Source organism: Cuculus canorus, chromosome 1, assembly GCF_017976375.1.
Source record: "Cuculus canorus isolate bCucCan1 chromosome 1, bCucCan1.pri, whole genome shotgun sequence".
Classification (NCBI taxonomy): domain Eukaryota; kingdom Metazoa; phylum Chordata; class Aves; order Cuculiformes; family Cuculidae; genus Cuculus; species Cuculus canorus.
This window is the reverse complement of record NC_071401.1, coordinates 105,312,497-105,338,726: the sequence shown is the minus strand read 5'-3', so window position 1 is coordinate 105,338,726 and position 26,230 is coordinate 105,312,497. Positions and strand designations below refer to the sequence as shown.

Here is a 26,230-nt window from a genome sequence, read left to right as displayed (position 1 = left end):
TTTTAATGAGAAATTTAAATAGTACACAGTAAATAAGATTTGATTTCTGGCAAATTATGCTTTGATACTGCATTCAGCAAGCGCTGGCTTCAATCACTGTCACACTAAAGCTATGTTATGTTAATAGCAGCTTGTGAGGCTGAGCAGGATGATATGGAAATCAGGTGGTTGAACATGAATAGAAAGCATAGGCCATGTACAAGGGGGCTTTGAGATGAGGGGATGAGGGGACCCTAAGGTTAATCACATCATGTTCAGAACTGTTTTTACAGCACGGAACAGTATTCTGCTGGAAGAATTAAAATGGAGGTAGAAAAGCATGAGCCGTAGTGAGCATTAGTTATGTTGTTCAAAATGGGAAGAGTGCATTCTATTGCACTCTTTCTAGATGTCATTTTATGCATGACTGAATGGATCTTTTATTCTATTAATGGATGCATATGTAGGTAGCCTCTGCTTAAGTGTTAAAGAGCTTTAGGAAAAAAAAGGAAGAAACAAACACTGCAAATTATTTCAAAGGGATTTCCTAACTCTTCTCACACCTTAAAAGGTAGCAGAATTTCTAATCTTATGGGATGGATTGCATTCATTTCTTTCCCAGCAGTGTTATTGAATACTAAAGGTTATACTGAGTTACTAGAAGCTGATAGAGCTGCTGATGTACAGAAGCTTTACTGAGACAGAAGACTCAGAAGGTGAGGGGAAAATTACCACAGGAAAATGCAAATTTATAGCAAAAAGTACACTGATGCTGAATTAAGTACTAGCAATATTTCTTCTAATGACATAGCTTTCTCAAGCTGATCTTGTGATTTGTTGTTCACATTGAATTCAAAGACCCTAAGGGAATTTTACTATCATGACTTGCTTACAGCACCTCCCTCAGCCCATGTGCCCTGGGGTGTGTACATATTGCTTTGATTTTAATTAAAAGTAGATACTTTAGCAAGTTTTAGTCTAGTATTGCTCCTGCAAGCAGAAATGGAATTTTAACCACAGAAACTAATATCAGCGGGATTTTTGTTGTTGTTGTTTGGATTTTTTCTAAACATCCTCAATTACCTAAGGCTGCCACTATGAGACAAACTCATTTTACATAATCCAAACAATTTTCAGATAATGAAAACTTCAATAATCTTTAAATTGCATTTAGATAAAATGTCCTTACATAACATAGCATATGAGACTTTATTCAAAGCACATATAAGTTGGTAGACATTCTGCTATTGGCTTATGTGGTCTTGGGATAAGACCCGTTGAAAAAATAATATATTACAGGAAAAGAGCAACAGCAGTAAATATTAAAAGAATTAAATTACACATTTCACAACTTTTAATTGCCACTAATTTCAGCTAATAGTGAACTGCAAATGGAATTTACTGTGAAGATGACTTAGGCAAGCTAAAATGATAAGGAGGAATGTTTCATTTTCAGCTGGAATTATTACCCACCAATGAACATCTGTGAGTGGTTCAAAATGGGCTAGGGCAAAGATGTTGACTCGGAATCATAGGATCACAGAATCGCTCGGCTGGAAAAGACCGTTGAGATCATCAGTCCAACCATACCTGCCCAGTACTAGATCATATCCCTAAACACTTCATCTACCTGACTTTATAACACCTCCAGGGATGGTGACTCAACCATCTCCCTGGGCGGCCTGTTTCAGTGCCTGATAACTCTTTTGGTGAAGAAATTTTTCCTGATGTTGAACCTGAACCTCTCCTGATGCAACTTCAGGCCATTTCCTCTTGTGCTATCACTTGCTACTTTGGAGAAGAGAAAAACACCCACCTCACTAAAATCTCCTTTCAGGGAGTTTTAGACAATGATAAGGTCTCCCCTCAGCCTCCTCTTCTCCAGGCTAAACAACCCCAGTCCTCATAAGACTTGTTCTCCAGCCCCTTCATCAGCTTCGTTGCCCTTCTCTGGACATAGTCTAGGACCAAAATGTCTTTCTTCTACTGAGGGGCCCAAAACTGAACAGTGGCCTCACCAATGCTGTGTACAAGGGCACAATCACTTCCCTGGTCCTGCTGGCCACACTGTTTCTGATACAAGTCAAGATGCTATTTGCCTTCTTGGCCACCTGGGCACACTGCTGGCTTATGTTCAGTTGACTGTTAAACAACACCCCCCAGGTCCTTCTCTGCCAGGCCACTCTTTCCCAAAATGGTAGTGCTGCACGGGGTTATTGTGTCCCAAGTGCAGGACTCTGCACTTGCTGTTGTTTAACTTCATCCTCTTGGTCTCAGCTCATCGAGCCTGTTCAGATCCCTTTGCAGACCCTCCCTACCCTCAAGCAGATTGACACTTCCACCCACTCCAGGGGGCTTCCAGCGACACCCACTCCATGTCAGCCACCAATGTGCGAGCTGCTGCTCCCAGGAGTCAGGAGTCACCCACCTGTAGCTCCCTCTTGGGCTCCCCTCACTCCAGGGACAGCCTGTCTGCCTCAGTCTAGTACTCAGCTGCAGAACTTATCATCCCTGCTGCCAATTCTCACTGATTGACTTGTAAATGTTCTAAAAAAAACTCTGATAATACTCACTGACAGTGGAAACAGCTTTGAGGATAAAGAAGAATCACAGTGGCTGCTGAATCGCCAAAATTCTTTAAGTTTCAGCTTTGCTCCAGTGGGAACTAGACAGCAGATCAACCCAATACTCCCATCTACAGTATATTTCAGCACTGTACATTCACAGCAACAAATTATTTGCATAATAGTCCTTTGAACAATCAAAGTTACACCTGGTACAATACTCAGTAGCTCTGCCTGGAAGTAAAAGAGTCAATAAGGGTGACAAGATAACGACTCCTTCCCCAGACTGTTTTCTGACTCCTGGAATCTAATCAACATTACAATCTTCTTTTGCAAATCCCTCAAAGACTTAAAACTTGATATCTCAAGGCTCATCTCAAAACCTCACCACTATATGCATATTGCCACTTCAGCTGATCTTTGGTAAGTGTTGCTACTATAAGAGATCAAAATCAGCTACAGTTTTATGAAATACAGATCAAGACTTGCCTCTAAATTGTTCACACAGAGGATGGCAGAAACCCCTAGAGCTCCAGCTGAAGTATTTTGGAAAGGGAGGTAACCCTAGACATCATCTTTTGAGTAGGACTACTTCTTTGTAGAACTGCTTTGCTGGTTCCAGGTACTGGTTTATACAACAGTTGAAGGCAGTACAAGAATTCTTAAAAGAAAATAATGATCTTCCACCTTTTTGTGTTGTTGGTTAGATTTGTCTAGAAGGTCTCAAAGATATTGGACTTTTGGATGCTTTTATGATACAAATGTTAAAGAAAACTGTAACATCTTACCTATCTAACTTCCTGTGGCAACATTTACCTTTTGCATGGCATGATCTGCCAAAAAGTGCAGATATGAAAGTCTAGGAGTTTTGAAAGATGGTTCGCAAGGCTACTATCGCTGATGAAGTAAATAGAGAAAACCAGAAAATGTTCCCAGTCTCAACCACCAGAAACCTAGGATGAGTCAGCAGTTCTTTCCTCAGAAGTTCAGATCTTCATAGATACTGAAAGTGATACATGATTCTTAGGATACATGATTCTAAGTTATTAGTGCACTATTGCCTATGACTAATGATAAATCAAGAGTGTAGCCTCTGACATGGGAGCTGTTGCAGAAGCCTGTGAAAGTGATAGTTTAGGTCTATTATTAATTTATACATTTCTTATCAGGAATAAGCTAATGGAAGTTTAGGTTGGCCTTTTTGTTTAAAGTGAAAAGACTTGTCAATCTTATGGTGTGTCCAAGTGATTAGGTGTGTTCACAGGAGGAAGGAAGGAATTTTTTTGCATGCTCATTATAACTGAGTTGCCTGAGAAAGGAGTTTCCTTTTTTTCTTTGCCATGAGGATCACGTTAGCATAGAAATCTATAACTATTCCCTAGACTGCATGGAATGCAGCTGGACTTTGAAATGAATGCACAGGATCTCACATTGTGGACATTTTGTTTTTTTTTTTTTAGCTAAGTTCTCTTCCTTGTTCATTTAGAGTGGTCTCTTTCTTCCATGATTTCTTCTTCAGGTGGGTGGTTCTGTCAATAAAAACGAGGGATGGCTATGCTGTGGGGGACAACAAGTGAGTCATGAAACTGCTTGCCAGACCTGTAATGTTATTTAAAATGACACAGGTGGAGGTGGCAAAGCAGCTACTTGGGTTGCATTCTTCTGAAAAGCAGTTCTCCATAACCTAGCGGAGTATTTATAACCCTTAGCTCAGATATCATCTTTAACATTGACGATGCTTCAAAATTGATTCTCATACTTCCTACACCAATAGATCAAATATCCAAAATTTGAACCCAGGGTGAGTGGGGAGAACTTTTAGCAGGTTCAATGAAAGGAAGCACTGGTGGAGAGGAATCAGGCTACAATAGGGCAGAGGTAGAGAGCAGGAGGAAGCAAGGTCTCAGCAAGATTATTACAGGACTAGCTCTGCTGTAAGTGTTCTTCAGGCTGCTCGTGTCTCATGGAAAGCAAGAAATTCCCTTTGTTATGGTATGGGTTGTTTTGCTGTTTTCAGATGAGTCATTTAAAAACACAGCATGTAAAAACAAGATCACACATCAATCATTTGAAAATGCTAACCCTTCCCTCATAACTAGACTAATTGTTCTAATCTTAAATTTAAATCCAGGGTCTGAATTGCACATATAACAATATTTTTATCTTTCAGTTGTTCTGAAACACTGAAACAGATAATCTTAAAGCCTAGCAGCATAAGCATTTTTTTCTTTCCTTGCAAGAGGTGAAAGAAGACTAGAAAATCAATAAACAAAACCTGCTAACTGTCCTATATATTTTGACACATAAAATCTCTTTTATCCCTGGATGACCTAAAAGAGAGAAGTGGGATAAATCTGTTTGGTGAAAAAAAGAGATGTGAGATAAAGAATAATGAAAAACAGGTTTGGTTTATATTCAGAGTTTCACTGCCAATTTCAATCAACATAACTGCCAAATCTGTATTTATAATTTTTATAACAAAAGTTGAAGCACAAAAAAAAAAAAATACTACCAAGGATTTGTTCTTCCTTCTTACCTAGTACTACTAATGTCAATAAAATAAAACTATGAGAAAAAATATAAAATAATCTAACTCTGTCTCTTACATAACAGAAAAGAGTGCATCTACTTTCCAACACCCATCCACCCTTTCCATCTCCAGACCTCTGAGTTCATCTGCAGCACCTTTCCTGATCCCCTCCTCTCTGTTTTACCGTACATATAAATGTAAAGCTTAAGTATTTGGTCTGAATTTCATCTTACCATGAGACTGTAGCCTGCTGTCATTTAATCATACATCTGTATCTTATTATATCCTGTCTAATCATCTCTTTTAAGTGGCCTCTGTGCCTTACAGATGCTCCCGGAAAATCCCTTCTAGAAAGTCCTTCATTTAGTTTTGATGTTTATAAAAAGACATAGCACTGATTTTATCTGCCCAATAACTTAGTTTACTCGGGACTTTCTCTACTCTAGCCAATGCTTTTTAATTGTTTCCCTTTTTTCCTCAAGTGTCTGAGATTCAGTATGTGCCTTCTACTCAGATCAGACAGAAAGAATGTGCTTTCCTAAAATCGTAACACTTTATTCCACTTGCTAAGGTAAACAGTACCATTAGGGGATGGCTTGCGCTTCCATACCTTCTGTGAGTTTAGCCAATAAAACAAATTATGTCAACAAAAAGACATGTAATCTGCCATGATTCCTTTTGTCATGGGAGAGAGCAGGAGGGTCTACCGGTAACGTGTTTAAAAAAATGAAAAGCATACCCTTTGCTGATATAGTAAGGTTTCATTAAAATAATGACTGTAATCTGGTTATCTCCTTTTAAAAAAAAACCCATGAATCATACACTGAAGAGAAGAGCTATGGAGATGATAAAAAGAGCAAAGAGCCTATATAGGCTAATAGGCTACATCTATAGTGAGAAAGACCCCAGGTTCCTGGTTTGTTTATCTTTGAGAATAAAAAAGGCTGAGAGGAGATATTCTGCTCAGTGTGGGCCACTGTCAAGTAAAGAGAAGAAAATGAGTGAGGAAGAAGAGAATATTTATGCTGGTTGACAATGCCAGCGTTCAAGGAATGGGGAGTACATTAGATTTGTAGTTGAATAATACTGAGATCATACTCAAACTGTAATATGGCTACCAGCAAGTGAGCAAAGAAAGTAAAGGGAAAAGTGAATGTATTAATGTATTGATTTCCATGCTTCTCTTGAAGGAAAAGTAAGTGATTTCTCCTTTTAGAAAAAGGAAAAGTCTGGAGGGACCAACACATCAAAAAACTTTTTCATACGCTAATCTTCAAAGACTTATGGAAGGACTCAGAATCCACCGAAGTAAGAAAACAATTCCCACTGATTTGAGCATTCTTCAGGAAAGTTAAAAAAAAAAATTATACATTAAACTTCTTAAAACTTTCCCAAGCTGGAGTTCAGCAACTGAAAAAGTAATAATTAAAAAAAAAAAAAAAAAAAAAGCCCTTGAGCACTTCCTGTACTTGCTGTAACGGTAACTGTTTTTTTCTCTGAAAGAAAGAGTGTGAGTACTGGCACATATTCGGTACCAGAGTAGAATGAATCAGGACATCACAGTATGTCATGCTAAAACTTCAAGTACATACCCTGTCTTCTTTCACACTTGGCATTGAAGAATCCTCTACTAGATCTTCTACCCTTTCTGCTCTGACCACCATCTGGCATACCTGAGAAGACGTGGAAGAGCTGGAAACGAAGCCAAGTTTTGTGGACCAGCACTTAAATGCCTGGTGATTAATTTGCTCAATGTTCACCTGCAGAGTCACTCTAGTTCATGGATTACAAATGTTTTTCCATGGTATCTGAAATCATTATAGGATTCAAGTGTAAGTTCATCTAGTGGGGTTTTGTCAAAGTAGAAAAGCTAAGGACCTGAGGAATTTTAGAAAGGTCCTTGAAAGGATAAGAGATGTCATAAGTCAGCTCCATATGTTAATTTCTTACTGTTATAAAAATAAATCTGAATTTCATTGTATGTCAACCTTTTCTCTTTAATCTGAAGAATTTCAGATGGTTGGAGGACATCGTGATCATGAGATGATAGATTTCTCAGTTCTAGGACAAGTAAGGAGGTGAGGTCAGTAGAATGGCCACCTTGGACTTTTGGAGGGCAGACTTTGGACTGTTCAGGAGGCTGATGGATAAAGTTCCTTGGGAGACAGTGTTTAAGGGCAAAGGAGCCCAAGAAGGCTCGATGCTCTTTAAGAAGGAAAGCCTAGCAGAACAGGAGCAGGCTGTCCCTGCTCCTATCCCAGAAAATAAGCTGGTGGGGAAGGAAACCAGATTGGCTGAGCAGAGCGATCTGGATGGATATCAGAAAAAAGAGGAAAGTCTATGAGCTTTGGAAGAAGGGACAGACATCTTGGGAGGACTACAGGGATGAAGTGAAATCATGTAGAGATATAATCAGAAGGGCTAAAGCCCAACTAGAACTTAAATTGGCCAGTTCTGCGAAAGATAATAAAAAATGTTTCTACAAATATATTAAGAACAAAAGCAGGGTCGTGAGAATTTCCATTCTTTGCTAGGTGCAAGAGAACAATAATGGCAAGGGCGAGGATAAGGCTGAGGTACTTAATGCCTTCTTTGCCGCAGTCTTTAATAGTAAGGTAGGATGCTCTCTGGGTACACAACCTTCTCAGCCAGTAAGAAGACAGGGAGAAAGAGCAGAGGAAAGCTCCCATGATCCAAGAAGAAATAGTTAAGAGACCTACGCAGCCAATTAGACATTCACAAGTCTATGGGTCTGGATGGAATCCACCCAAAGTTATTAAGTGAGCTGGTAGAGGTGCTCACTGAACCGCTTTCCATCATTTAGCAGCAGTCCTGGCAGCCTGGGGAAGTTCCACTTGACTGGAGGCTGGCAAATGTTACGCTCATTTATAAGAAGGGTCGGAGGGAGGATTCAAGGAACTACAGGCCTGTCAGTCTGAGCTCAGTGCCAGGGAACGTCATGGAACAGGTCATCTTGAGTGCTGTCACACAGCACACACAAGACAACTGGGTGATCAGGCCCAGTCAGCATGGGTTTGTGAAAGGCAAGTCCTGCTAAACTAACCTGATTGCTTTCTATGACAAGGTGACCACTTAATGGATGAAGGAAATGTGGATGTACTGCACCTGAACTCTTCCTTTGACATCGTTTCTCATAGTATTCATCTGGAGAAACTGTCTGCCACTGGCCAGTACAGGCGTACCCTGTTACTGGGTTAAAAACTGGCTGAATGGCCAGGCCCAAAGACTGGTGGTAAACAGGGTTAAATCCAGTTGGAGGTCAGGCATAAGTGGTGTTCCCCAGGGCTCAGTGCTGGGTCCAGTTCTGTTCAATATCTTTATTGATGACCTTGATTGAATGTACCCTTAGTAAGTTCATGGATGACACTAAGCCAGGTGAAAGTGTCGATCTGCTTGAGGGTAGAGAGGCTCTGAAAAGGGATCTGAACAGGCTGGATCGATGAGCTGAGACCAAGAGGTTGAGTATTAACAAGGGCAAGTGCAGAGTCCTGCACTTGGGACACGATAACCTCGTGCAGTGCTTGGGAAAGAGTGGCTGGACGGCTATCCAGCAGAGAGGACCTGGGCACGTTGGTTGACAGTTGACTGAACATGAGCCAGCAGTGGTCCAGGTGACCAAGAAGGACAGTATCATCTTGACTTGTATCAGAAACATCATGGCCAGCAGGACCTGGAAAGTGATTGTGCCCCTGTACATGGCATTGACAAGACTGCACTTCAAATATTGTGTTCAGTTTTGGACCTCTCAACACAAGAAAGACATTGAGGTCCTGGGATATGTCCAGAGAAAATGGGAGGAAATGGCCTCAGACCATGTCAGGTGAGGTTCAGATTAGACATAAGCCAAGATTCCTCCACCAAAAGGGTTACTGGGCACTGGAACAGGCTGCCCAGGGAGATGACTGAGTCACCATCCCTGAAGGTATTTAAAAGATGAGTAGTTGAAATGCTTAGGTATATGATTTAGTAGTGGACAGGTACGGTTGGGATTGATGATCTCATAGGTCTTTTCCAACCTAGTGATTCTATGATTCTACGAATTTGCCTGTTTTTAAACAAGCATGATGTATTATTCTTTCACTTAAGAAACAAACATATCTCAAAAGCCTTATGTCCCCTGGTGCCCTTACCCTCTTCTGAAACCTTCTGTAGGTGGAAGCAGCAGACAGATAGGCAACTTACCACACTTTTATATAGATTTGAGATTTGAAAGATGGCACTGCAGTGTCAAGCATGATCTTGTCTGTTCTGTCACACACTAGTGGCCATTACTGATATTTGATAAATCTTCAGTGTCTCACGTGAAGGTGATATTTTCATACTTTCATATTTTCTTACCAACCAACCTGAACCATCTGAACAATATAATTTCTAGCCACAACACCTAATAAAGCTTTCTTTAAAATACAGTCCCTTCTATTTTATGTTTCATGCTGTACCACTCTTAATAGACCATTAAATCATGCCAGGCTGATTTATGTCATAAGAACTTCCCAGAGCAGAGTGAAATGCATCATATAGTCGCATTGCACTTAAAATGTGAATAGACTGTATTCAATTAACATGAAATTTTGAAAATTCATGGCAGGTGTCTTATCTGTTTCTCACTTCTCCAACATAATAGGAAAGTGAAGCTTTTGTAACTTGGTCTCCCCCTGCTTCCTTATTTAATTCCAGAAGCTCAATTTCGATATAGGTGGCATAAGTATCTAGCTTATCTAGATAAGTTACAGCATATGACAATAACTAAAGTAAATTTGACTTACTGCAAGGCAACTAAAATGAAAAGAACTGTATTTTCACTTGGACGTACTTTAAATTAATTTGAAAACTGACTACTCTGTCATCTGAATGAGTTTTTGGTTAAATAGTAAAAAGATAACTGAAACATCAAGCAGATCTTCATAGATCTTCTATTTGAACTTTTAGCCCTACATCTTAAAGCAGAACATCATCTGCTTTTGAAAAGAGCATTGGGCTCTACCCAACTTCTGTGCTTCTTTTAACAGCTATTTTCTTAGCAACTGCCATACAAAGTAAAATAGAATGTTAATGTGATAAAATACTAACTTACTCATCTGAAAAATCCACCTAATGAGTGAAATAACAACAGAAATGGTCTAAATAGGGATAAATATCTTGTTTCATAAACCCATCTGTTGTAAATCCTGTTGGAAATCTTTTCAAAAGGTTATGAATAAGAGAACATCTATTTTAGAAAGTGGCAACACATTCATCCCTAGCAGCAAACCCAAACACAATGAGTAAGCTGGCATAGAGCTGTTAAATTCAACAGCTGCCATCCACCTCGGGCAGAACTGTACCTCATTTTGTCTATGTTGTATATCCCGTACGTTAATAGCTGCTTGAATCAAACATGGTTATTGCTAATCCCACTCCTGAATTTTTCACTCAAACTGAAATTTAAATAAAAATGTCACAACTAACAGAATATAAATATCTGAAATAGGAAAAACTGAATAGAAAATGAAAATTATTCAGTTTGCAGCAAGAATTGCAATACTGGAACACTAAAAAAACATTCCTCTGTTCTTCAGTGGCAAGGCATTGAAAGAAAATGATTTGGTCTTGTTTAAAACACAATAAAGACAAACTTTGTCTGTTTTGAATTGGAGGTAGTGATGAAAAGTAGAGGAACACCAGCAATACTCAGGTGTCACATAAGAATATAAACGTTTAACCTGTTTCCCTGCAATTTAAAATGTACATAACTACATAAATATACTGTTGTTAAAATGTCATCCTCCTAGAGAGCTGTGATCTTAACAATATTAAGTAGTGGCTGCTTTAGCTTCCTTTCAGTAAGGAGAGGTATTTTTGCACTATCTCGTTAACGTCCTGAATGAAAAACTGCTACAATATTTGACTCACCACACTTGTAAAATGACAATTTTAACAGAAGATCATTTGGGCTTCTTCGGACTGAAACAGAGATGCAAACTACAGAAATCACTTTTGCTTCAGGTCCTCAAGCAAAAAACAATATGGCATACACTATCGTAAGGACAGCATTGCCTTTTCTATAGGCAAAGGATCACATGAAAGAGATCTAAAGAAAGTGTTCTGCTTATATACAGCAATCTCTACATATACACTCATATGGGACTTCTATATGTTAAATATCTTTGGAGTTGGATTCTTTGGAGTCTTTGCACAATTCACAAAAATAATCACTAAATTAAACAATTTTGTAAAGACCATATGACTGCATAATAATTATTTTAAGGTCAACCATTCTAATTTATGTGTCCTGAATAAATTATTTAAAAGAAGAATTTTCTTTGTACAAGATGATAACTCGTAAAGAAAATAAAATATTGTAGGCAGGGAATATGACAAATTGACCACAGCGTGGTCACACAAGTGGATTATATACTTGGACGTAAGTAACTTGAGACCAAGAGCTTCTGTATAAGCTTTGGAGAAGGAATCATCAATGACTCAATGGCCTGAAATGTCTTAAAAAAGAATCAGTCTTCTGAAATTAAACAGTACCAAAGCTGCTGTAAGCTGTAATGTCCTTGTGAATCTCCAGTCATTTATTTTATGTGGCTTTCACTGAGCCTGAAACAGTCTCTACTTTGTGATTTTCTTTTTCTTGCCTTTCTGTTAAGAGTGAGCAAAATCAGAAAAACATCTAGAATTTAAATATTTTTAAAATTGTAGCGTTTTCTTAGTGAATGAAGATTTCCTCATTAGTCATAACACCCCGCACCCCCCAAGGGATTTACATTAGAAACTTACTAAATTCAGACTATATTTTCTATGTAAAAGAAAATTCTCTTATGAGTTTACCCCAGTTTTACGCATTACAGATCCTGGAAATTAATTTCCCAAGAACAAAGACAATGCCATAGTAATACACTAGTAACTGGGGTTTATAGCATGCTATCATAGAATCATAGACTCACCAGGTTGGAAAGGACCCACTGGATCATTGAGTTCAACCATTCCTAACAATCCCCAAACCATGCCCCTCAGCACCTCATCCACCCGTTCCTTAAACCCCTCCAGGGAAGGTGACTCGACCACCTTCCTGGACAGCCTGTTCCAGCCCGATGACTCTTTCCGTGAAAAACTTCTTTCTGATATCCAGCCTGAACCTCCCCTGGTGGAGCTTCAGGCCATTCCGCCTTGTCCTGTCCCCTGTCACTTGGGAGAAGAGGCCAGCTCCCTCCTCTCCACAACCTCTCCTTTCAGGTAGTTGTAGAGAGTAATAAGGTCTCCCCTCAGCCTCCTCTTCTCCAGGCTAAACAACCCCAGCTCTCTCAGCCACTCCTCATAAGACTTGTTCTCCAGCCCCCTCACCAGCTTCGTTGCTCTTCTCTGGACACGCTCCAGAGCCTCAACATCCTTCTTGTGGTGAGGGGTCCAGAACTGAACACAGTATTTGAGGTGCGGTCTCACCAGTGCCGAGTACAGAGGGAGAATAACCTCCCTGGACCTGCTGGTCACGTGGTTTCTGATCCAAGCCAAGATGCCACCGGCCTTCTTGGCCACCTGGGCACACTGCTGGCTCATGTTCAGTCAGCTGTCAACCAACACCCCCAGGTCCTTCTCCTCTAGACAGCTTTCTAGCCAGACTTCCCCTAGTCTTTAGCACTGCACAGGGTTGTTGTGCCCCAAGTGCAGGACCTGACATCTGGCCTTGTTAAATCTCATGCCATTGGTCTCAGCCCATTGGCCCAGCCTGTTCACATCCCTCTGCAGAGCCTCCCTACCCTCCATCAGAGGTAAGGGTGATCAAAATCAAAGGTTGCCCAGGGAAGCTGTGGCTGCCCCATCCCTGGAAATGTTCAAGGCCAGGTTCAATGGGGCCTTGGGCAGCCTGATCTAGTGGGATGTCCCTGCCCATGGCAGGGGCATGGAACAAGGTGAACTTTAAGGTTCCTTCCAACCTAAACCATTCTACGATTCTATGAAAATCCCAAATGGAGAACAGGGAATTTCCATTCTGCACAGGGAATCCTCCAAATACGGATAAGCCATTCAGTGACTGCAGAGGTACTAGGCTTGGCTCTACATATGCTAGTTCAAGCAAGCTAATAAACATGGGATCACCTTAGTTCTGGAAACAGAGGCCGACTTGGATTCTATCTCTAAATTATTCCAACCACTCTTCCTCTGACTCATAATGGTGAGGAGCTGACAGAAGTTCAAACTCACAGACTTTAGTCAAGTGCATATCTAACCTAAGTTTTGACTACATAAAGACAGACCAAACCCCTCAGTAATCTCCAGAAACAATAGTACATACTTCTGACACTAGCAAAAAAAATCAGAGCAATCATATTATTATTCTAAAAGATACACCTAAACACAAACTACAAAAATCAGAAGAGCAGTAGAACTGGTTAAATTGTTCAGAAAATCCATAAAGGCACAGAGTAAACATCCGTAAATGAAAACTACATAATATGTTCAAGATATTTCGTAACGCTAAAAGTGAATTTCATCTACTGACAGTTGCAATTTTTCCATTATGTTCAGATTTTTATAAATGTCCAGAAGTTATTTCAAAGGTATGGGAAGGAATCAAATTTTCAGTGTGGGAATTCAAAATCCAGAGGCTGCTATTCTCTGGACTTGTTATTCAAAACAGCCTGCATCCTATACAGTACATTCCAAAATGCACTCCAAGATGACCTAAGGACAAAACTCTATGATGAACTTTCTTAACAAGCATGGAAATCTACTCTATCCCCTCATCAATTTCAGGGCTACTTAATTTCAAAACTCTTAGAAAGATACAAGAAAGACAGGACATGCAAAGCCTGTGCTTTTACTGCTATGCAATAAAAGCATAATGAGCTGATTGTTTAGGGCCTGATAGAAGCTCACCGAAGTCAATACCATCCTTTCTGTTGATTTCAATGGCTTTTATACCAAGCCCTTAAACAGACCATTACAAACGTCTGAATGAATGATTTTGGCTCAGTATCACTACGCCCACCCCGTTTTGCTGATTGGTATTTGTTGGTGGTTTGGCAAATGTGTTTATACATGACATAGCAGTAAAAATAAAGTTCAGAAATAGCACTGTATCAGTCAAAATCACTTGCCTGGCTTTAGACAGTCAAAACTATTAAGCAGTGGCTGCTAGTTTCAGTTAAATGCTGTTGCATATGAAAGATGAAGCATTGCATGAAGCCATGCTAAAATGGATAGAAGGATGGTTACTTACCAACGGGGCGAGCTGTTGACATTACAATGGTGTAGTGAGAACATAAAAAAGAAATTAAAAAAAGAAAAGAATATCTGTCAGAATGCATGACGTGTAATGTTACCACCCACTATGGATACTACCATGATTGCTAACCCCTCAAATGACAGCCTAAGTAAAACATTCACTGTTGTTACTGTTTAGTCACTTGCTACTAATATCACATTTACTTCAGCATAGTATCTGAACAAGCTGACTGGAACCATTCTCTGAGAAACATTTTTATTATCTTCTCATGCCATCATCAAGTATCATTGTTAATTCCTGATAAAAGAAAGATTACATTGCATTAGCACAAACTTTTAGATCCCAATGAACATAAATTTAAGCCATAGACTGCCAAATGTCATGCCAGTAGATGAAAGGCATTCACTTTCTGAGTCAAACACCAACTGAATTTTAAGCATGGCCAGTCAGTACTGGTAAGGGCTACAGAAAGCCCAAGGCAGTTTTACTCATTCATTAAAGGGCATAGAAGCTTACGCCACGCTGCTTTTTCCTCACTGACAGTGTGGATGACAATATAACAAATAGGATGAAATGGCAGCAGGGATTTCAACCCAGAACCTCCCAAATTACTGCTTAGATAACTTATATAGCCTCAAAAATTGCTGCTGAATGATCGTCAGGTTAATACTGGTTTAGGTTGATATCAAAATTGAAAGCCGCTGCTGCAACAGGTGATTACTTGATTATAGGAACAACCCTTCATTATAGTTGTGCTAGGGAAGAGGGCTGTCAGTCCCTGTGTTAATAAGAAGACCTGAAAAGTTGGACACAAAATTGACTCCAGGTTGCATCTGGAGTCAATCCCCTTATTTTAACAGAAGTAGTTACACATTTCTGATCAAAAGCACATGTTTTTTCTCCTTTTTTCTTTCTCAGACTTTAATCAGCTCTATAACCTTATACACAGGCTAGGGTCAAATGAAAGATATGCAGATTCAAAAGTAACACAGCATGGAAGGATCTTCGTAGTTCTTAACCTTTCCATGGCTTTATCTTTACTTTGACATACCCATTTCATTTAATTATTTCAAGCCTGCTGCCCTTTCTCATCCATCATCTATATGAAGGCTTTCTGGCTTTTAGCATTATGGACATATTCCTTCTTCTGCAGAGAGATAAGGAATAAGAGTGCTGTGAACCTTTCCAAAAGAGGGCATGAAGGTTGAGCCACAGAATTCAGATTTTGTTATTGCTTGTAAGAATGTAATGCAAACTCCCTGATGGCATCATCATCCCCTGCTCTGAGAAGATGGAGACATGAATGAGGGAGCTAAGCATAATGCTATTGTTGTCAAGTTTGCAGATGTATATACACAACACCTGCAAGGATCAAGGCACCCTCAAAGAAAATTTTGAAGTGCTATGTGGTTTTGCTCCTCTACATGATGAAAGCAGTTCTAGCAAAACTGTCAAAACTTTAAGAATTCAGAATTAAGCCTTCCTTTAATTAAAATGACCATTATTCGTGTTTTGGGTTTTTTTAAAAAGTCAATGGGCATTTGTCCAGTCCTTTGTTTTCAGAAATTTCAGAGTAATAATCATCTCCACTGAATTTCTTGGTTTTTTTTTTTCATTTTCTGTTATATCCTGAACATTTAATATGCTTACATTATCGTGGCTTCCTTTGTGTTGGATAAACAGTATGAACTTGACTATAAATGACAAACCTGGGGTGGGGAAATACCCACCAAGATAATGAAAACCTGCTTTTACTCTAGGAAAATCGATTAAATCATATATTTCCTCGGGTTTTTTTCACCTTAATTTCATCAAGTTCAAGCTTCAGTGATTTCAAAGGATTTTTTTCTTGTTTCTGGCTATTGCTATATCACAAGTCTGAGTTGCAAATCTGAAAGGCTTGCTCCAGTAATGTATACAGTGGACACAGTTCTAGGAATGTTTAAAGGCTAACAAGTGAATTATCAGATTTATTGGATACTATGATTCTGCCTGTGACAAAAGAACAGAGTGATAGTATTTCTGGGAGTTTGCTGTAGTGACTATTTTTTTCACTTTACAAAATGGAAGAACAATCTCTTACACAAGCATGTAGTACGTGAATTTATTTCTTCAGCTTAAACAGGAAGAGCTGCTTTATCACTTATTGTCTGAAGTGAACACTGAGGTAATATTTCGGCAGATGGATTATCACCATACTCTCTTTTCTTTGTTGTATACTAACATCTTCCCCCCTACAAAGCTACTCGGTCCTTTTTATTCCCTTTGAATTCAGCAAATTAAACTGAACTGTGTCCATGCATTAAATGGATGGAAATGGAAGCTGGCCTCTTGGGTCAGTTGACCTCAGTTCTAATAAAGCAATCCATTGAGACTTTGAACATTTGATTTAATGTGTATGAAAAGAAGAGAACAGATAAAGCCAAAAATGTTTTTATTAACCTTTCACAGCTCTACTGAAAACCATCAGCATGCACCACTAAGCTGTGAAATAGTGTCTGCGTGATATCCATTGTGCCAAATTGCTGCTTATCTTTTGGAATGAAGTAATAACTATTATATTCTATTTACTCATATGGAACGATTAGCCTAAAAACTTTTTCTCTCCCCATAATCTTTAGCATGTCTATATCTACTGTCACAAAAGACATTTTAGCAACTCATTATTCTACCAGTCTTAAAACCTCCTTAGCACATTGAACAGCAGCACATAAACACTGAGTGGATACTAGAGACCAAGAATATTTCAGGAGATAATATGTTAGTCTTTACCTTGTAATACTTACAAAATTTAATTAGGATTTTCTTTTTCCTTTGGCTAGGGTTTATCTTTCAGGTAAAGAGTAATGGTAGAGTTTAATTATGGCAAAACTAATGACACAATCATAATAATATCTGCATTATGCTTGGCATTAATAAACAGAGTTACTTGCTATATTCCTTATATTTATCAGAGAAAGAAACATAAAATAATAGACCATATCGATGGCTCACATATTAATGTCTATGACCACAGATATGCAGTGCTTGCTTGTGCATATATAAGCATCTGTTCTTCAATAAAAAAACATTGGATCACCACTTTGGCTCCAGGAAAATCCTATCCTATTGAAATCAATTAAAATTTGCCTGAGATATACACAAAAGTAGGATTTTACCTCTGCTGTAAATTAGCGCAGCACCCACAATTGCAAAGGGCAAACAGTGCCAGGTAAGGATGTGCCCCATTTCATCAGAAAACAACTTATCCATATAGGGCACAGGCCCTCCCTCCATGAGAACACTCACCTCGCACAGTGAGGGTAGCAGAGGCTTCCACTTTTCCGACTCGATTCTCAGCAATGCATGTGTAGGTTCCTTCATCTGTGCTCAAGGCCTTCTTAATGCGCAAAGTGTAGTCATCTTTGATGTCATATCTGCGTTACAGAAGAAGAATGAAAACTCTCCGTAGACAACAGAAATTAATGAAAACTCTCACCTGTATTATGCCTGTCTGAATCTACCTTGGAGCCAAATTTAGAAGATAAATTATTATCTAGCATTAGATAATTCCACCAAGCATTAATCTTCATGACATTTTTATTGCACTCTGCATTAGTTAGAAACTTTACATAAAATTAGTATTGCTATGTTCATTCAGTAGTAGGGCTTTATTAATAATATCACTCACTTTGTCCTTGATCTAGAGCAATAAGATAAAATTAAGCTATCAGACATCAGTTATGAATACATGACAGCTCAGGTTTATCATGCCTTTAACTGCGTGAGTTACACAATTTACCTTTTGCTGATTTGGAACTCTCCCTTTTTATATAGCTTTTCTCTACAGCAGCAACTCTTAGGAAAACTGTGAGCATGCTGACAGAATCTGACACTACAGCATTGTGAACAATAGAAGTTATTTAATGTCTGGAAGGTGACATTTATTGAAGACACACATTAAGGAGATGTATTAATTTCACAAAAATACTGCAAAACGATTCATTAAAGGTGGACAATAACATTTTCTGTTTCTTGAAAGAAATTAGAAACAATTCAATTATGCTTTGTCCATTTGTTTCTCTTGTTGTAGTAATTCTAAAACTATGAGGATTTATAAGATTTAAAATAATAAAAGTTACTTCAGCATGCAGCAAACATTCATCCTCAAGGCATTTAGAGTGCTTAGACCTAGAAAAAACATTTTCAGTTAAGTTGTTATTACCCCGCAGAACTCATGCTTAACAAACTATTTTAGACTCTGATACAAAGCTCATTAAAGTCAACGGGAGATTTTCTTTGGCTCCCAAACCAGGAAAAGCCTAGTTTTCAGTATGGATATTTTACTCCTGAAATACTCTCTTGTAAAATTATTTTCAACCACTTTTCTTCCAGGCATAATAAACCCATGATACCGTAAGTCACCTTGAATCCAGAGTTAGCGTCAAATTTTCATGTATCAAATAGTGAAATAGGAACACAAACCCCAAGAAAGATCATGACTTCAGGACATGTCAATATTGTTTCTCACTGCCTACACTCATGACATAATTTCAGAACAACTAATTTACCTGCTCTTTGTTACATAGTAAAGAGCTTATGTACTTGTTCAGAAAACATTGAAATCAGATGGAAGAGCACCCTTAAATGTTTTGATGAATAAGAATGTAATGCAATTAGTTACAGCAATGTTGTGAGGCTCTATGAGTATTTTTAAACACTTCAGGAACTTGAAACATGATTTTCTGTGTGTTATTGGTACCTTTAGTATAGATTTGTAGAGAAAGCAGTGTGTGTTAACATACCTCAAAGCATCTTATCTCAAAGTTTCCTATATGTTTAAACATTTAAAGTTCTGTTATGTCTAATTAAAGCTCACAACATTACTAGCAATTCCAGGAAGAAAGAGAAGTCAAGATATCTTTTCACACTCACCACAATACAACACATCTTCACTCTATATTCAGTAAGTCCGTTCTATTCATTAGCAAAAATTAAATTAAAAAAAAAAACCAAAACCACACCAAACTGAGACTACCCATTCTCTTAGAGAGAAACATAAGTGCAGGTAATGTCTCCTCTGTTTGGAATTACACTTTGTTATATGTCTCTGCAGTACCTCAGGTTTAACTAATGAGTAAGAGATATGCCAAGGGGAAGAACAAGTAGATGCTATGGCAAACTTCAGAAATGTTTAGAGACTTGTTTTTCTAGTGTATTAACATCGGACGAGGGGGTAAGTTATGATGCTAAAGAACTTCATATGCAGTTTCTAGAGGAGTACAGATTTATTGCAACTATATTCAACAGCCATATGCAGCTGAGGAACATTTCTTCTTGAATGCTCACGAACTATGTAATTTTGCATGCTGTGCTGCACTATTCAATGGCAAACAGAAATCATTGTTTTTATAAAAGAGACAAGGCAAACTGTCTCCCTTAAAAATCTCAAGAATATGATATCACTATCCCACAACAACAGGGCAGTTACTTGTCTTTGGCGACCACAGAGTTGCAGACAAGAGAAAATGCTTATTTTCTCGATATGAGGCCAGCCCTGAGGGACTGAAAATATAAAGTTGTATTCAGCTCCTGCAAGAGGAGAAAATTAAGATCAGTTGTAATGTAAATATAAGATAGATATAGGAATCACACTATAAAGCTGGGCAACAATTAGCCATTTATTCAATTGGGTTTTTTGGGTTTTTTTAGAACAAATAACATTCCTGTGGTTCGTTCACTGCTGCTGAGATAAAAACAAACTGGTAGCAGGACTGTATCTGAGCGAGTGCCTGTGTGAACTGGGATGCAGGTAGCCTGGGACAGGGCCCTCCAGTCTGCTGTAGGCTGCAGCTGACTCGTTTCTCTTCATCTCACCAATGTGCTGGTGCCGGCATGCCAGCCAGCTGCCTTGGAGTCTTCAGCAGTCTTTATGCTTGCACCTGCCAATCATGCAAATTGTGCAAAGGCTGCTGGGGGAACAAGCCAGCTGCATGGCATGCCAGGACGCAGAGTGAGGACACAGCCATCATTTCCCACTTGGGTCTTGAAACGGAGGGTGGCATAAACATGTCACTATCATGGTCCAGTTATCAATTACTTCAAGGAGAGGTCCAGCTCTCCCAGACTGCTTCTTCAACAAGGCCATACTGGGTTTGTCAACCACCCTGACAGAATGTGCCACCCAGCAACTAGATTCATACATAGATGGACACATGGGATATTATAACCATCTGCTGTCCTGAAGTATTGATACACTGCCCCCTCAGTCATCTGTTCCACACACGTTGTCCTCAGAAGTCACCACAGTTCAGTGAAGAGCTTTGACAGCTGAAACAGGCAGGAAGGGGAAAGGAAGAAAGCTGGCTGTTAGCGTAGTTCCTAGAAGCACAGGGAGCTTGTGTTAGAAAGAGATCATGAAGTTACAAAGAATGAACCCTGAACACATTTTCAGTTTCTCAAGCATCCATCTATGCAGTCTTGAACAGCTCTGTCCCAGAGCCTCATATTCCTATTACAGGGTGTTTCCACATGAATTTCTGGAGAAGTTCACTCTCATCTGGATCAGGGCCTTCCTGACTGCTAATATCAATCCCAGAGAGAGGTTACTAGACTCTTGGATTGATGATGGAATGGCAGAAAACCAGACCATACTGAATAAGTTGGTCTTTCATGTTGCCGGTGAGCTAAGAGGGCTAATACTTTCAAAATACATGTGGTGTCAAAAAGCACCTTCTGACATATTGCCCAAATATTGTTGACTCTTGGCCAATTAATGCCAACATTCAGCTAAAAACATAGGGTGTTAGACATCAGTTTCACATATTTATGGCCATCTCATTGATTTTAAGTACTTCCTTTGTTCAACAGTTGGAGGTGCTTAACCTTTTGGTTCAGCTTAGACTTCAGCCATCAGACTGAGCTGGGGGGGTGGTTCTTTTAAACAGCTAGTCTATGCTTAGATACAACGCAGACACTTTTAGGTACTACATTACATAATTTCTGTTTCACAAGTAATAGAGTAGGTCTGCTTTTAATTAATCAAGAAGGAAGAGAGGGAGTAGGGAACTGGAAAGGAAGAAAGAAACAAACACCAAGCAGATGAGAAAACACTACTGAGGAAATTCTAATAGAAATTGGGTGATTTTGAGTGAAATCTGGCAGTCTCTGGCACATATGAATGCATTCATTGTTGCTAGTTTTGATTAATGACAGTTGTACAATAGTGTGCTGACAGTCGCTGCCATACAGACACTTTTTTTTTTTTTATATGAAACACTGCTGAAAATGCGACCCAATCAGATTTGGCCCCTGAACAACATGTGCTATCATCACTGTACCGTGAATTGAGATTGATTGGTAACCAGCTGTGACAAAGTGGGAAAAAGAGCCTTGTCTTTTTAAAGAAAAGAAAAGAAGAAAAATAAAAAAATGAATTGTGTCAAAATCATTACCATCTGCTCAACCAAATAACAAATAAAACAAAACACATTAACTGTTTTAAGTATCACAAATTAATACACTGAGGTTGGATTCATGCATTGGCTTATGCATCTAAGAATAATCTTTAATTAAACTGGTTTTGTCACAGTTATAATTTTTCCCCTACATGTATCTGTCCACACCCACCCACCAATATTCCATGGTTATCAAATAAGAAAAGAGAGAGAATTTAATGAATTTAGGGAAATTTAGCAATATGCTTTTTTGCATTTGATATACATTTTACTGAGTACTTCACAGAACACTTAGATTTCCAGATTTTCAAAAATATGCATAAAAACATGTGCATCTCTTTGTCTTTCACATGCACAGGTAGCAAAACTATGTCTGCAGAAGGAATAATTTTACTCCTAGATATCCAGTTAGGCCTAACTGGCAATACAAGAATGCAATTGCTTCAGCAGTGCATTTTTAAGTTGTAAGACTGTATTATTGAATTCAACAAATCCATCTCAAAAAGTCATATTTCTTGTTAGAGGGAGCTGACAAGAGAAAAAGCTGCATCTTAACTGTTGCAGACTGCTATGATAACCAAAAAAAATTTACATCAACTTATACCAAGAACCTACTTTCTTTTAAAACGTTACTGTAAATAAATTTTAAAAAACATAACAGAATCTTTGTATGTAGTCTTTGGATGCTTTTCTTTTTTTTAGAGATGGCACTAAAATGTGCTTTATATTCTTTTGCCTGTTCGTCAGGCTAACAAACACGCTATTTTGCAAAACACACACGGAGCTTCAAGATTACTCACAACGTCAATGATTAGGGAGTCCAAATAGAGAGATGCTACTGGCCAAAACCTGTGTAAACCAGAGGTAGTTAAAGAGAATTAAGCTTCAGTCCCCACTTCCCTTTTGTGGTTCTGATGCTTCAGATTCCAGTATAGTGCCACAGCTTTTCACTGGTTCCTAGGCTCTCTATGCTGTGAGATAGGAAGCATGAGCTCAGTTACCTGCTTCAGCCTTGTATGATCCAAAAGCACAACAAAGAGTCTCCATTCCCATCAGTGCTGCAACCACCCCTACTGCCAGCTCCCTTATAATATATATTTTTTTTTCACTTCCAATCCATGCTTTGATAAGTTGAAGAAAAAAGAAGCACAAACTTATGTGAGTGATAGTTTCCTGAGAGAAAGATAAAGGAGTCTGCATTTCTTTCCTAAGCAAAACCTGAATCAGCAACAGACAGTGCACGGACGTACATATTTGTATGCACTGGTCTCAAATTACTCTGCTGTAAAATCAAGGATGATTGTTGCTAGGTGGTTCTCCCCAAAATCAAGGCTGCTTGTTGCTAGATGGTTCTAAGGCCCTGCTTAGAGCTATGATAAATTGAGCTACCAGGGAGCTTCCCAAGGGTGCTCACAGGATGGCTGCCACTCACATCTACATGTCCAGACTCCCATTTATTCTTCAGCTATGCAATTCAAGTCAGAGAAAGGTTTAAGACAATGTATCACTACCTTGAACTTCTTTGTGTGTGGCACATATGCAAGCAGTCATATAAAACAGTTCCCTGGCCTTATTCCACCAAACCAGAAAAAGAATGAAGTAATACAGGTTACTATTCATAACTTTGATTTTATTAATATATATTGTCAGCAGGTTCTGCTTTAGTCTAAAATCTTTTATGGCTTGTTATCAGCAGATTATTTGTAGTTTCTTATGGTGGACACTCTCAATTGTAATAATATAAAACAGAAACACACACTGTACTGTGTCTTAAACCAAAGCATTCAACATAATGGCCTAAATCTAAATATGTATCTAACAGTTTCCGTTAATGAGCCAACATTGTGAAACCATATCTATATCCAAAAAACCATTTTTTCCAGCTTCTCTGGAAACATCACACTGCGCAGTACTACTCTTAGATACAAACACACATATGTCAATGCACATAATAATTGCCTTACAAAATTAATAGCCATGTTCTCAGAAGAGACTTAAGAGAGAAAAATGAGACTGCTCTTTTATTCCCATTGAAATATTTTTCAAAACACATATAAGTTAAGAACAAAACTTATGTTTGGGAATCAGTGACTCAGTAACCTGTCTAAACTGATGCATGCTCCACCTTTTACCTCTATATCTCTGCACACAGAAGTACTCATAGGGAATTACCACATGGTAATTAGCCAAAATGGGCTTCTGATTTGATTTTAGTTCCAGACAGAGCTCCACATTTCAAAAACTGGAACATCAGTGGAAGTATGAGCTAAGAGACCATGTAATGACTTGGCAACGAGACCTGTCACCAGAAGTAGTCCTTTCCCTCACAGATGAGACATGTTTGTCAGGCACTCGGGGAGATCTGTATTATTATGCCTATGTCATAAATCTATCCATCAGAAAAGCACCCTTAGTTCTTACAGTTACCTGCTTAGCACGCGTCACTGAAATTAATTTTAAGGAAAAGCAAGATACTGGTTTTGAACACTTCTGGTTTGTTCTTTTTTAAAAAGAAAAAAAATGAGTCATTGATACTTCAAGGACTGAAACACAGTTAGAAGGTCTGAGCCAAGATTGGCATCTTGAACTCACTAAATATGGCTTGATGCATTTTTTAACATGAACAAACAGATGATTAGTTTGAAATAAACAGGATTTGTGTTGGCCTGTCTATTTTTATTTGCCTTAAGCAGGATGAACGATTGTGATAAACTTGTCAGAGAAGTAACTGAAATATTTTCTAATCTGTATTTTGAATCAGTAACCAGCCTTGAAGTGGTAATTAAAGATGAAGTCATATTAATGTTCTAATGAAAGAACCTTTAACATTACAGTTGAGCCAGAAGTTATATTATTAAAAAGTACATTTTGCTAATGTTAAGTAATTCTCAACACAGGACTTGCCAATAGGAACTGGAAAATAATTTTTATAGTTAAAACTTTAACCTTGCAGTGTTTTCACAGATAGTTTTTTATTTGGTTTGTTGGTTTTAACTGAGATGAAAATCCCATAAAGAGATGGAATGTACTTAAAGCAGAAGAAATCTCTGCAGGACAGCTGTTCCAGTTAGCATCAATGATGCTACAGTCAGAGCTCTTGAATCTTACTCCCACTTAAATATAGCCACTAGCTTCCCTCTCCCTGTCCTCTTGAGGATTTTACAGAAAAAAAAAATTGCATGGTTAACTGTCTTTACTCTTTCATTCTAGAATTTTGGTATGGGTTAGAACGGGTCCAGAAAAGGGCTACAAACATGATCAGAGGGAGAGAACACCTCTTCTATGAGGACAGGCTGAGAGAGATGGAATTGTTCAGCCTGGAGAAAAGAAGGCTCCAGAGAGACCTTGTAGCAGCCTTCCACTACCTGAAGGGGGCTACAAGAAAGCTGGGGAGGGACTTTTGACAAGGCCATGAAGTGACAGGATGAGGGGGAATGGCTTTAAATTGAACGAGGGAAGATTTAGACTAGACATTAGGAAGAAATTCTTCATCATGAGGGTGGTGAGACACTGGAACAGGTTACCCAGAGAAGTTGTGGATGCCCCATCCCTGGAGGTGTTTCAAGGCCAAGTTGGATGGGGGCTTGAGCAGCCTGTTCTGGTGGGAGGTGACCCTGTCCATGGCAGAAGGGTTGGAACTGGATGACAGTTAAATTCCCTTCCAACCGAAACCATTATACGATTCTATGAGTAAACTGATAATAGTAAGCCTGAACTGCTTAATATCCTTACACTTTTCAAGAAAGCAGGCTACCTCAGGATTTTGAAACTTATAAATACAATGCATAAACTATGTGATTACTAAGCTTTTACTTATTATACTTTGCTTTTCACATACTAACAAAGATTCAAGCACTAAAATGGGTAATTTAAATGAAATTCTAGATCTTTCTTTCCAGCAAGGGCATTTATTTACTGCAGTCTCCTGTGACTGGAAAATTCAGAGAAATCTATGTTTGATGCTACTGCTACTGACATTAAATTATCTTTAAGAACTCTGCTAGTGACTTCATTATTTCTCTGAAATGTAACAATTTTAGGATGCTAAATAAGAGAAAATAAAAAATAAACCACTCTCATGACAATCCTACTTCACATGCACTGTCAGTGCACTTCATAGACCACCAATGGTTCAGACAGCATAAAGAGAAAACACGTAGGCACGATTACTAGTTGGCACAATGCCTTTACAGTTTCTGTCTGTGAAGTTGTAAAGCTATTTTCCCAAACTCGATCCTCCTGTAAGCAACTGGAGACACTTCTCATGTACTCACAAACAGATTGACTGAAACAATGGCTCTTCCTCAGCTCTGTGGTAGGAAGCTAATTTAAATGTCAATGCTGTTAACCATTTTTCTGCTGACCAGTCTAGGAAAGCCACAAACCTAACAATCTTGCTCACAATATTAAAAATTTTGTACAAGTTGCATGGTGGATAACTACTGGGTTAGACTATAGACCTCTGGGGAAACTATGGAAGAATGTGTTT

The 26,230-nt window shown here is 38.7% G+C and overlaps 1 protein-coding gene across 21 annotated transcripts in view; it reads right to left on the bottom strand.

Moving 5' to 3' along the window:
- ROBO2 (roundabout guidance receptor 2) overlaps nt 1–26,230 on the bottom strand; it is a 928,484-nt gene that overhangs the window by 119,307 nt on the left and 782,947 nt on the right. For 15 of the 21 annotated variants that reach the window (XM_054070040.1, XM_054069947.1, XM_054070060.1 and 12 more), the window contains exons 6-7: nt 17,594–17,721; nt 14,300–14,311 (exon numbers count right to left, since the gene is read on the bottom strand). In XM_054070040.1, coding sequence (XP_053926015.1) covers nt 14,300–14,311; nt 17,594–17,721 — 140 coding nt within the window. The remainder of the gene's footprint in view (nt 1–14,299; nt 14,312–17,593; nt 17,722–26,230) is intronic. The other 6 variants (XM_054069965.1, XM_054069974.1, XM_054070093.1 and 3 more) reach the window with 1 other exon arrangement.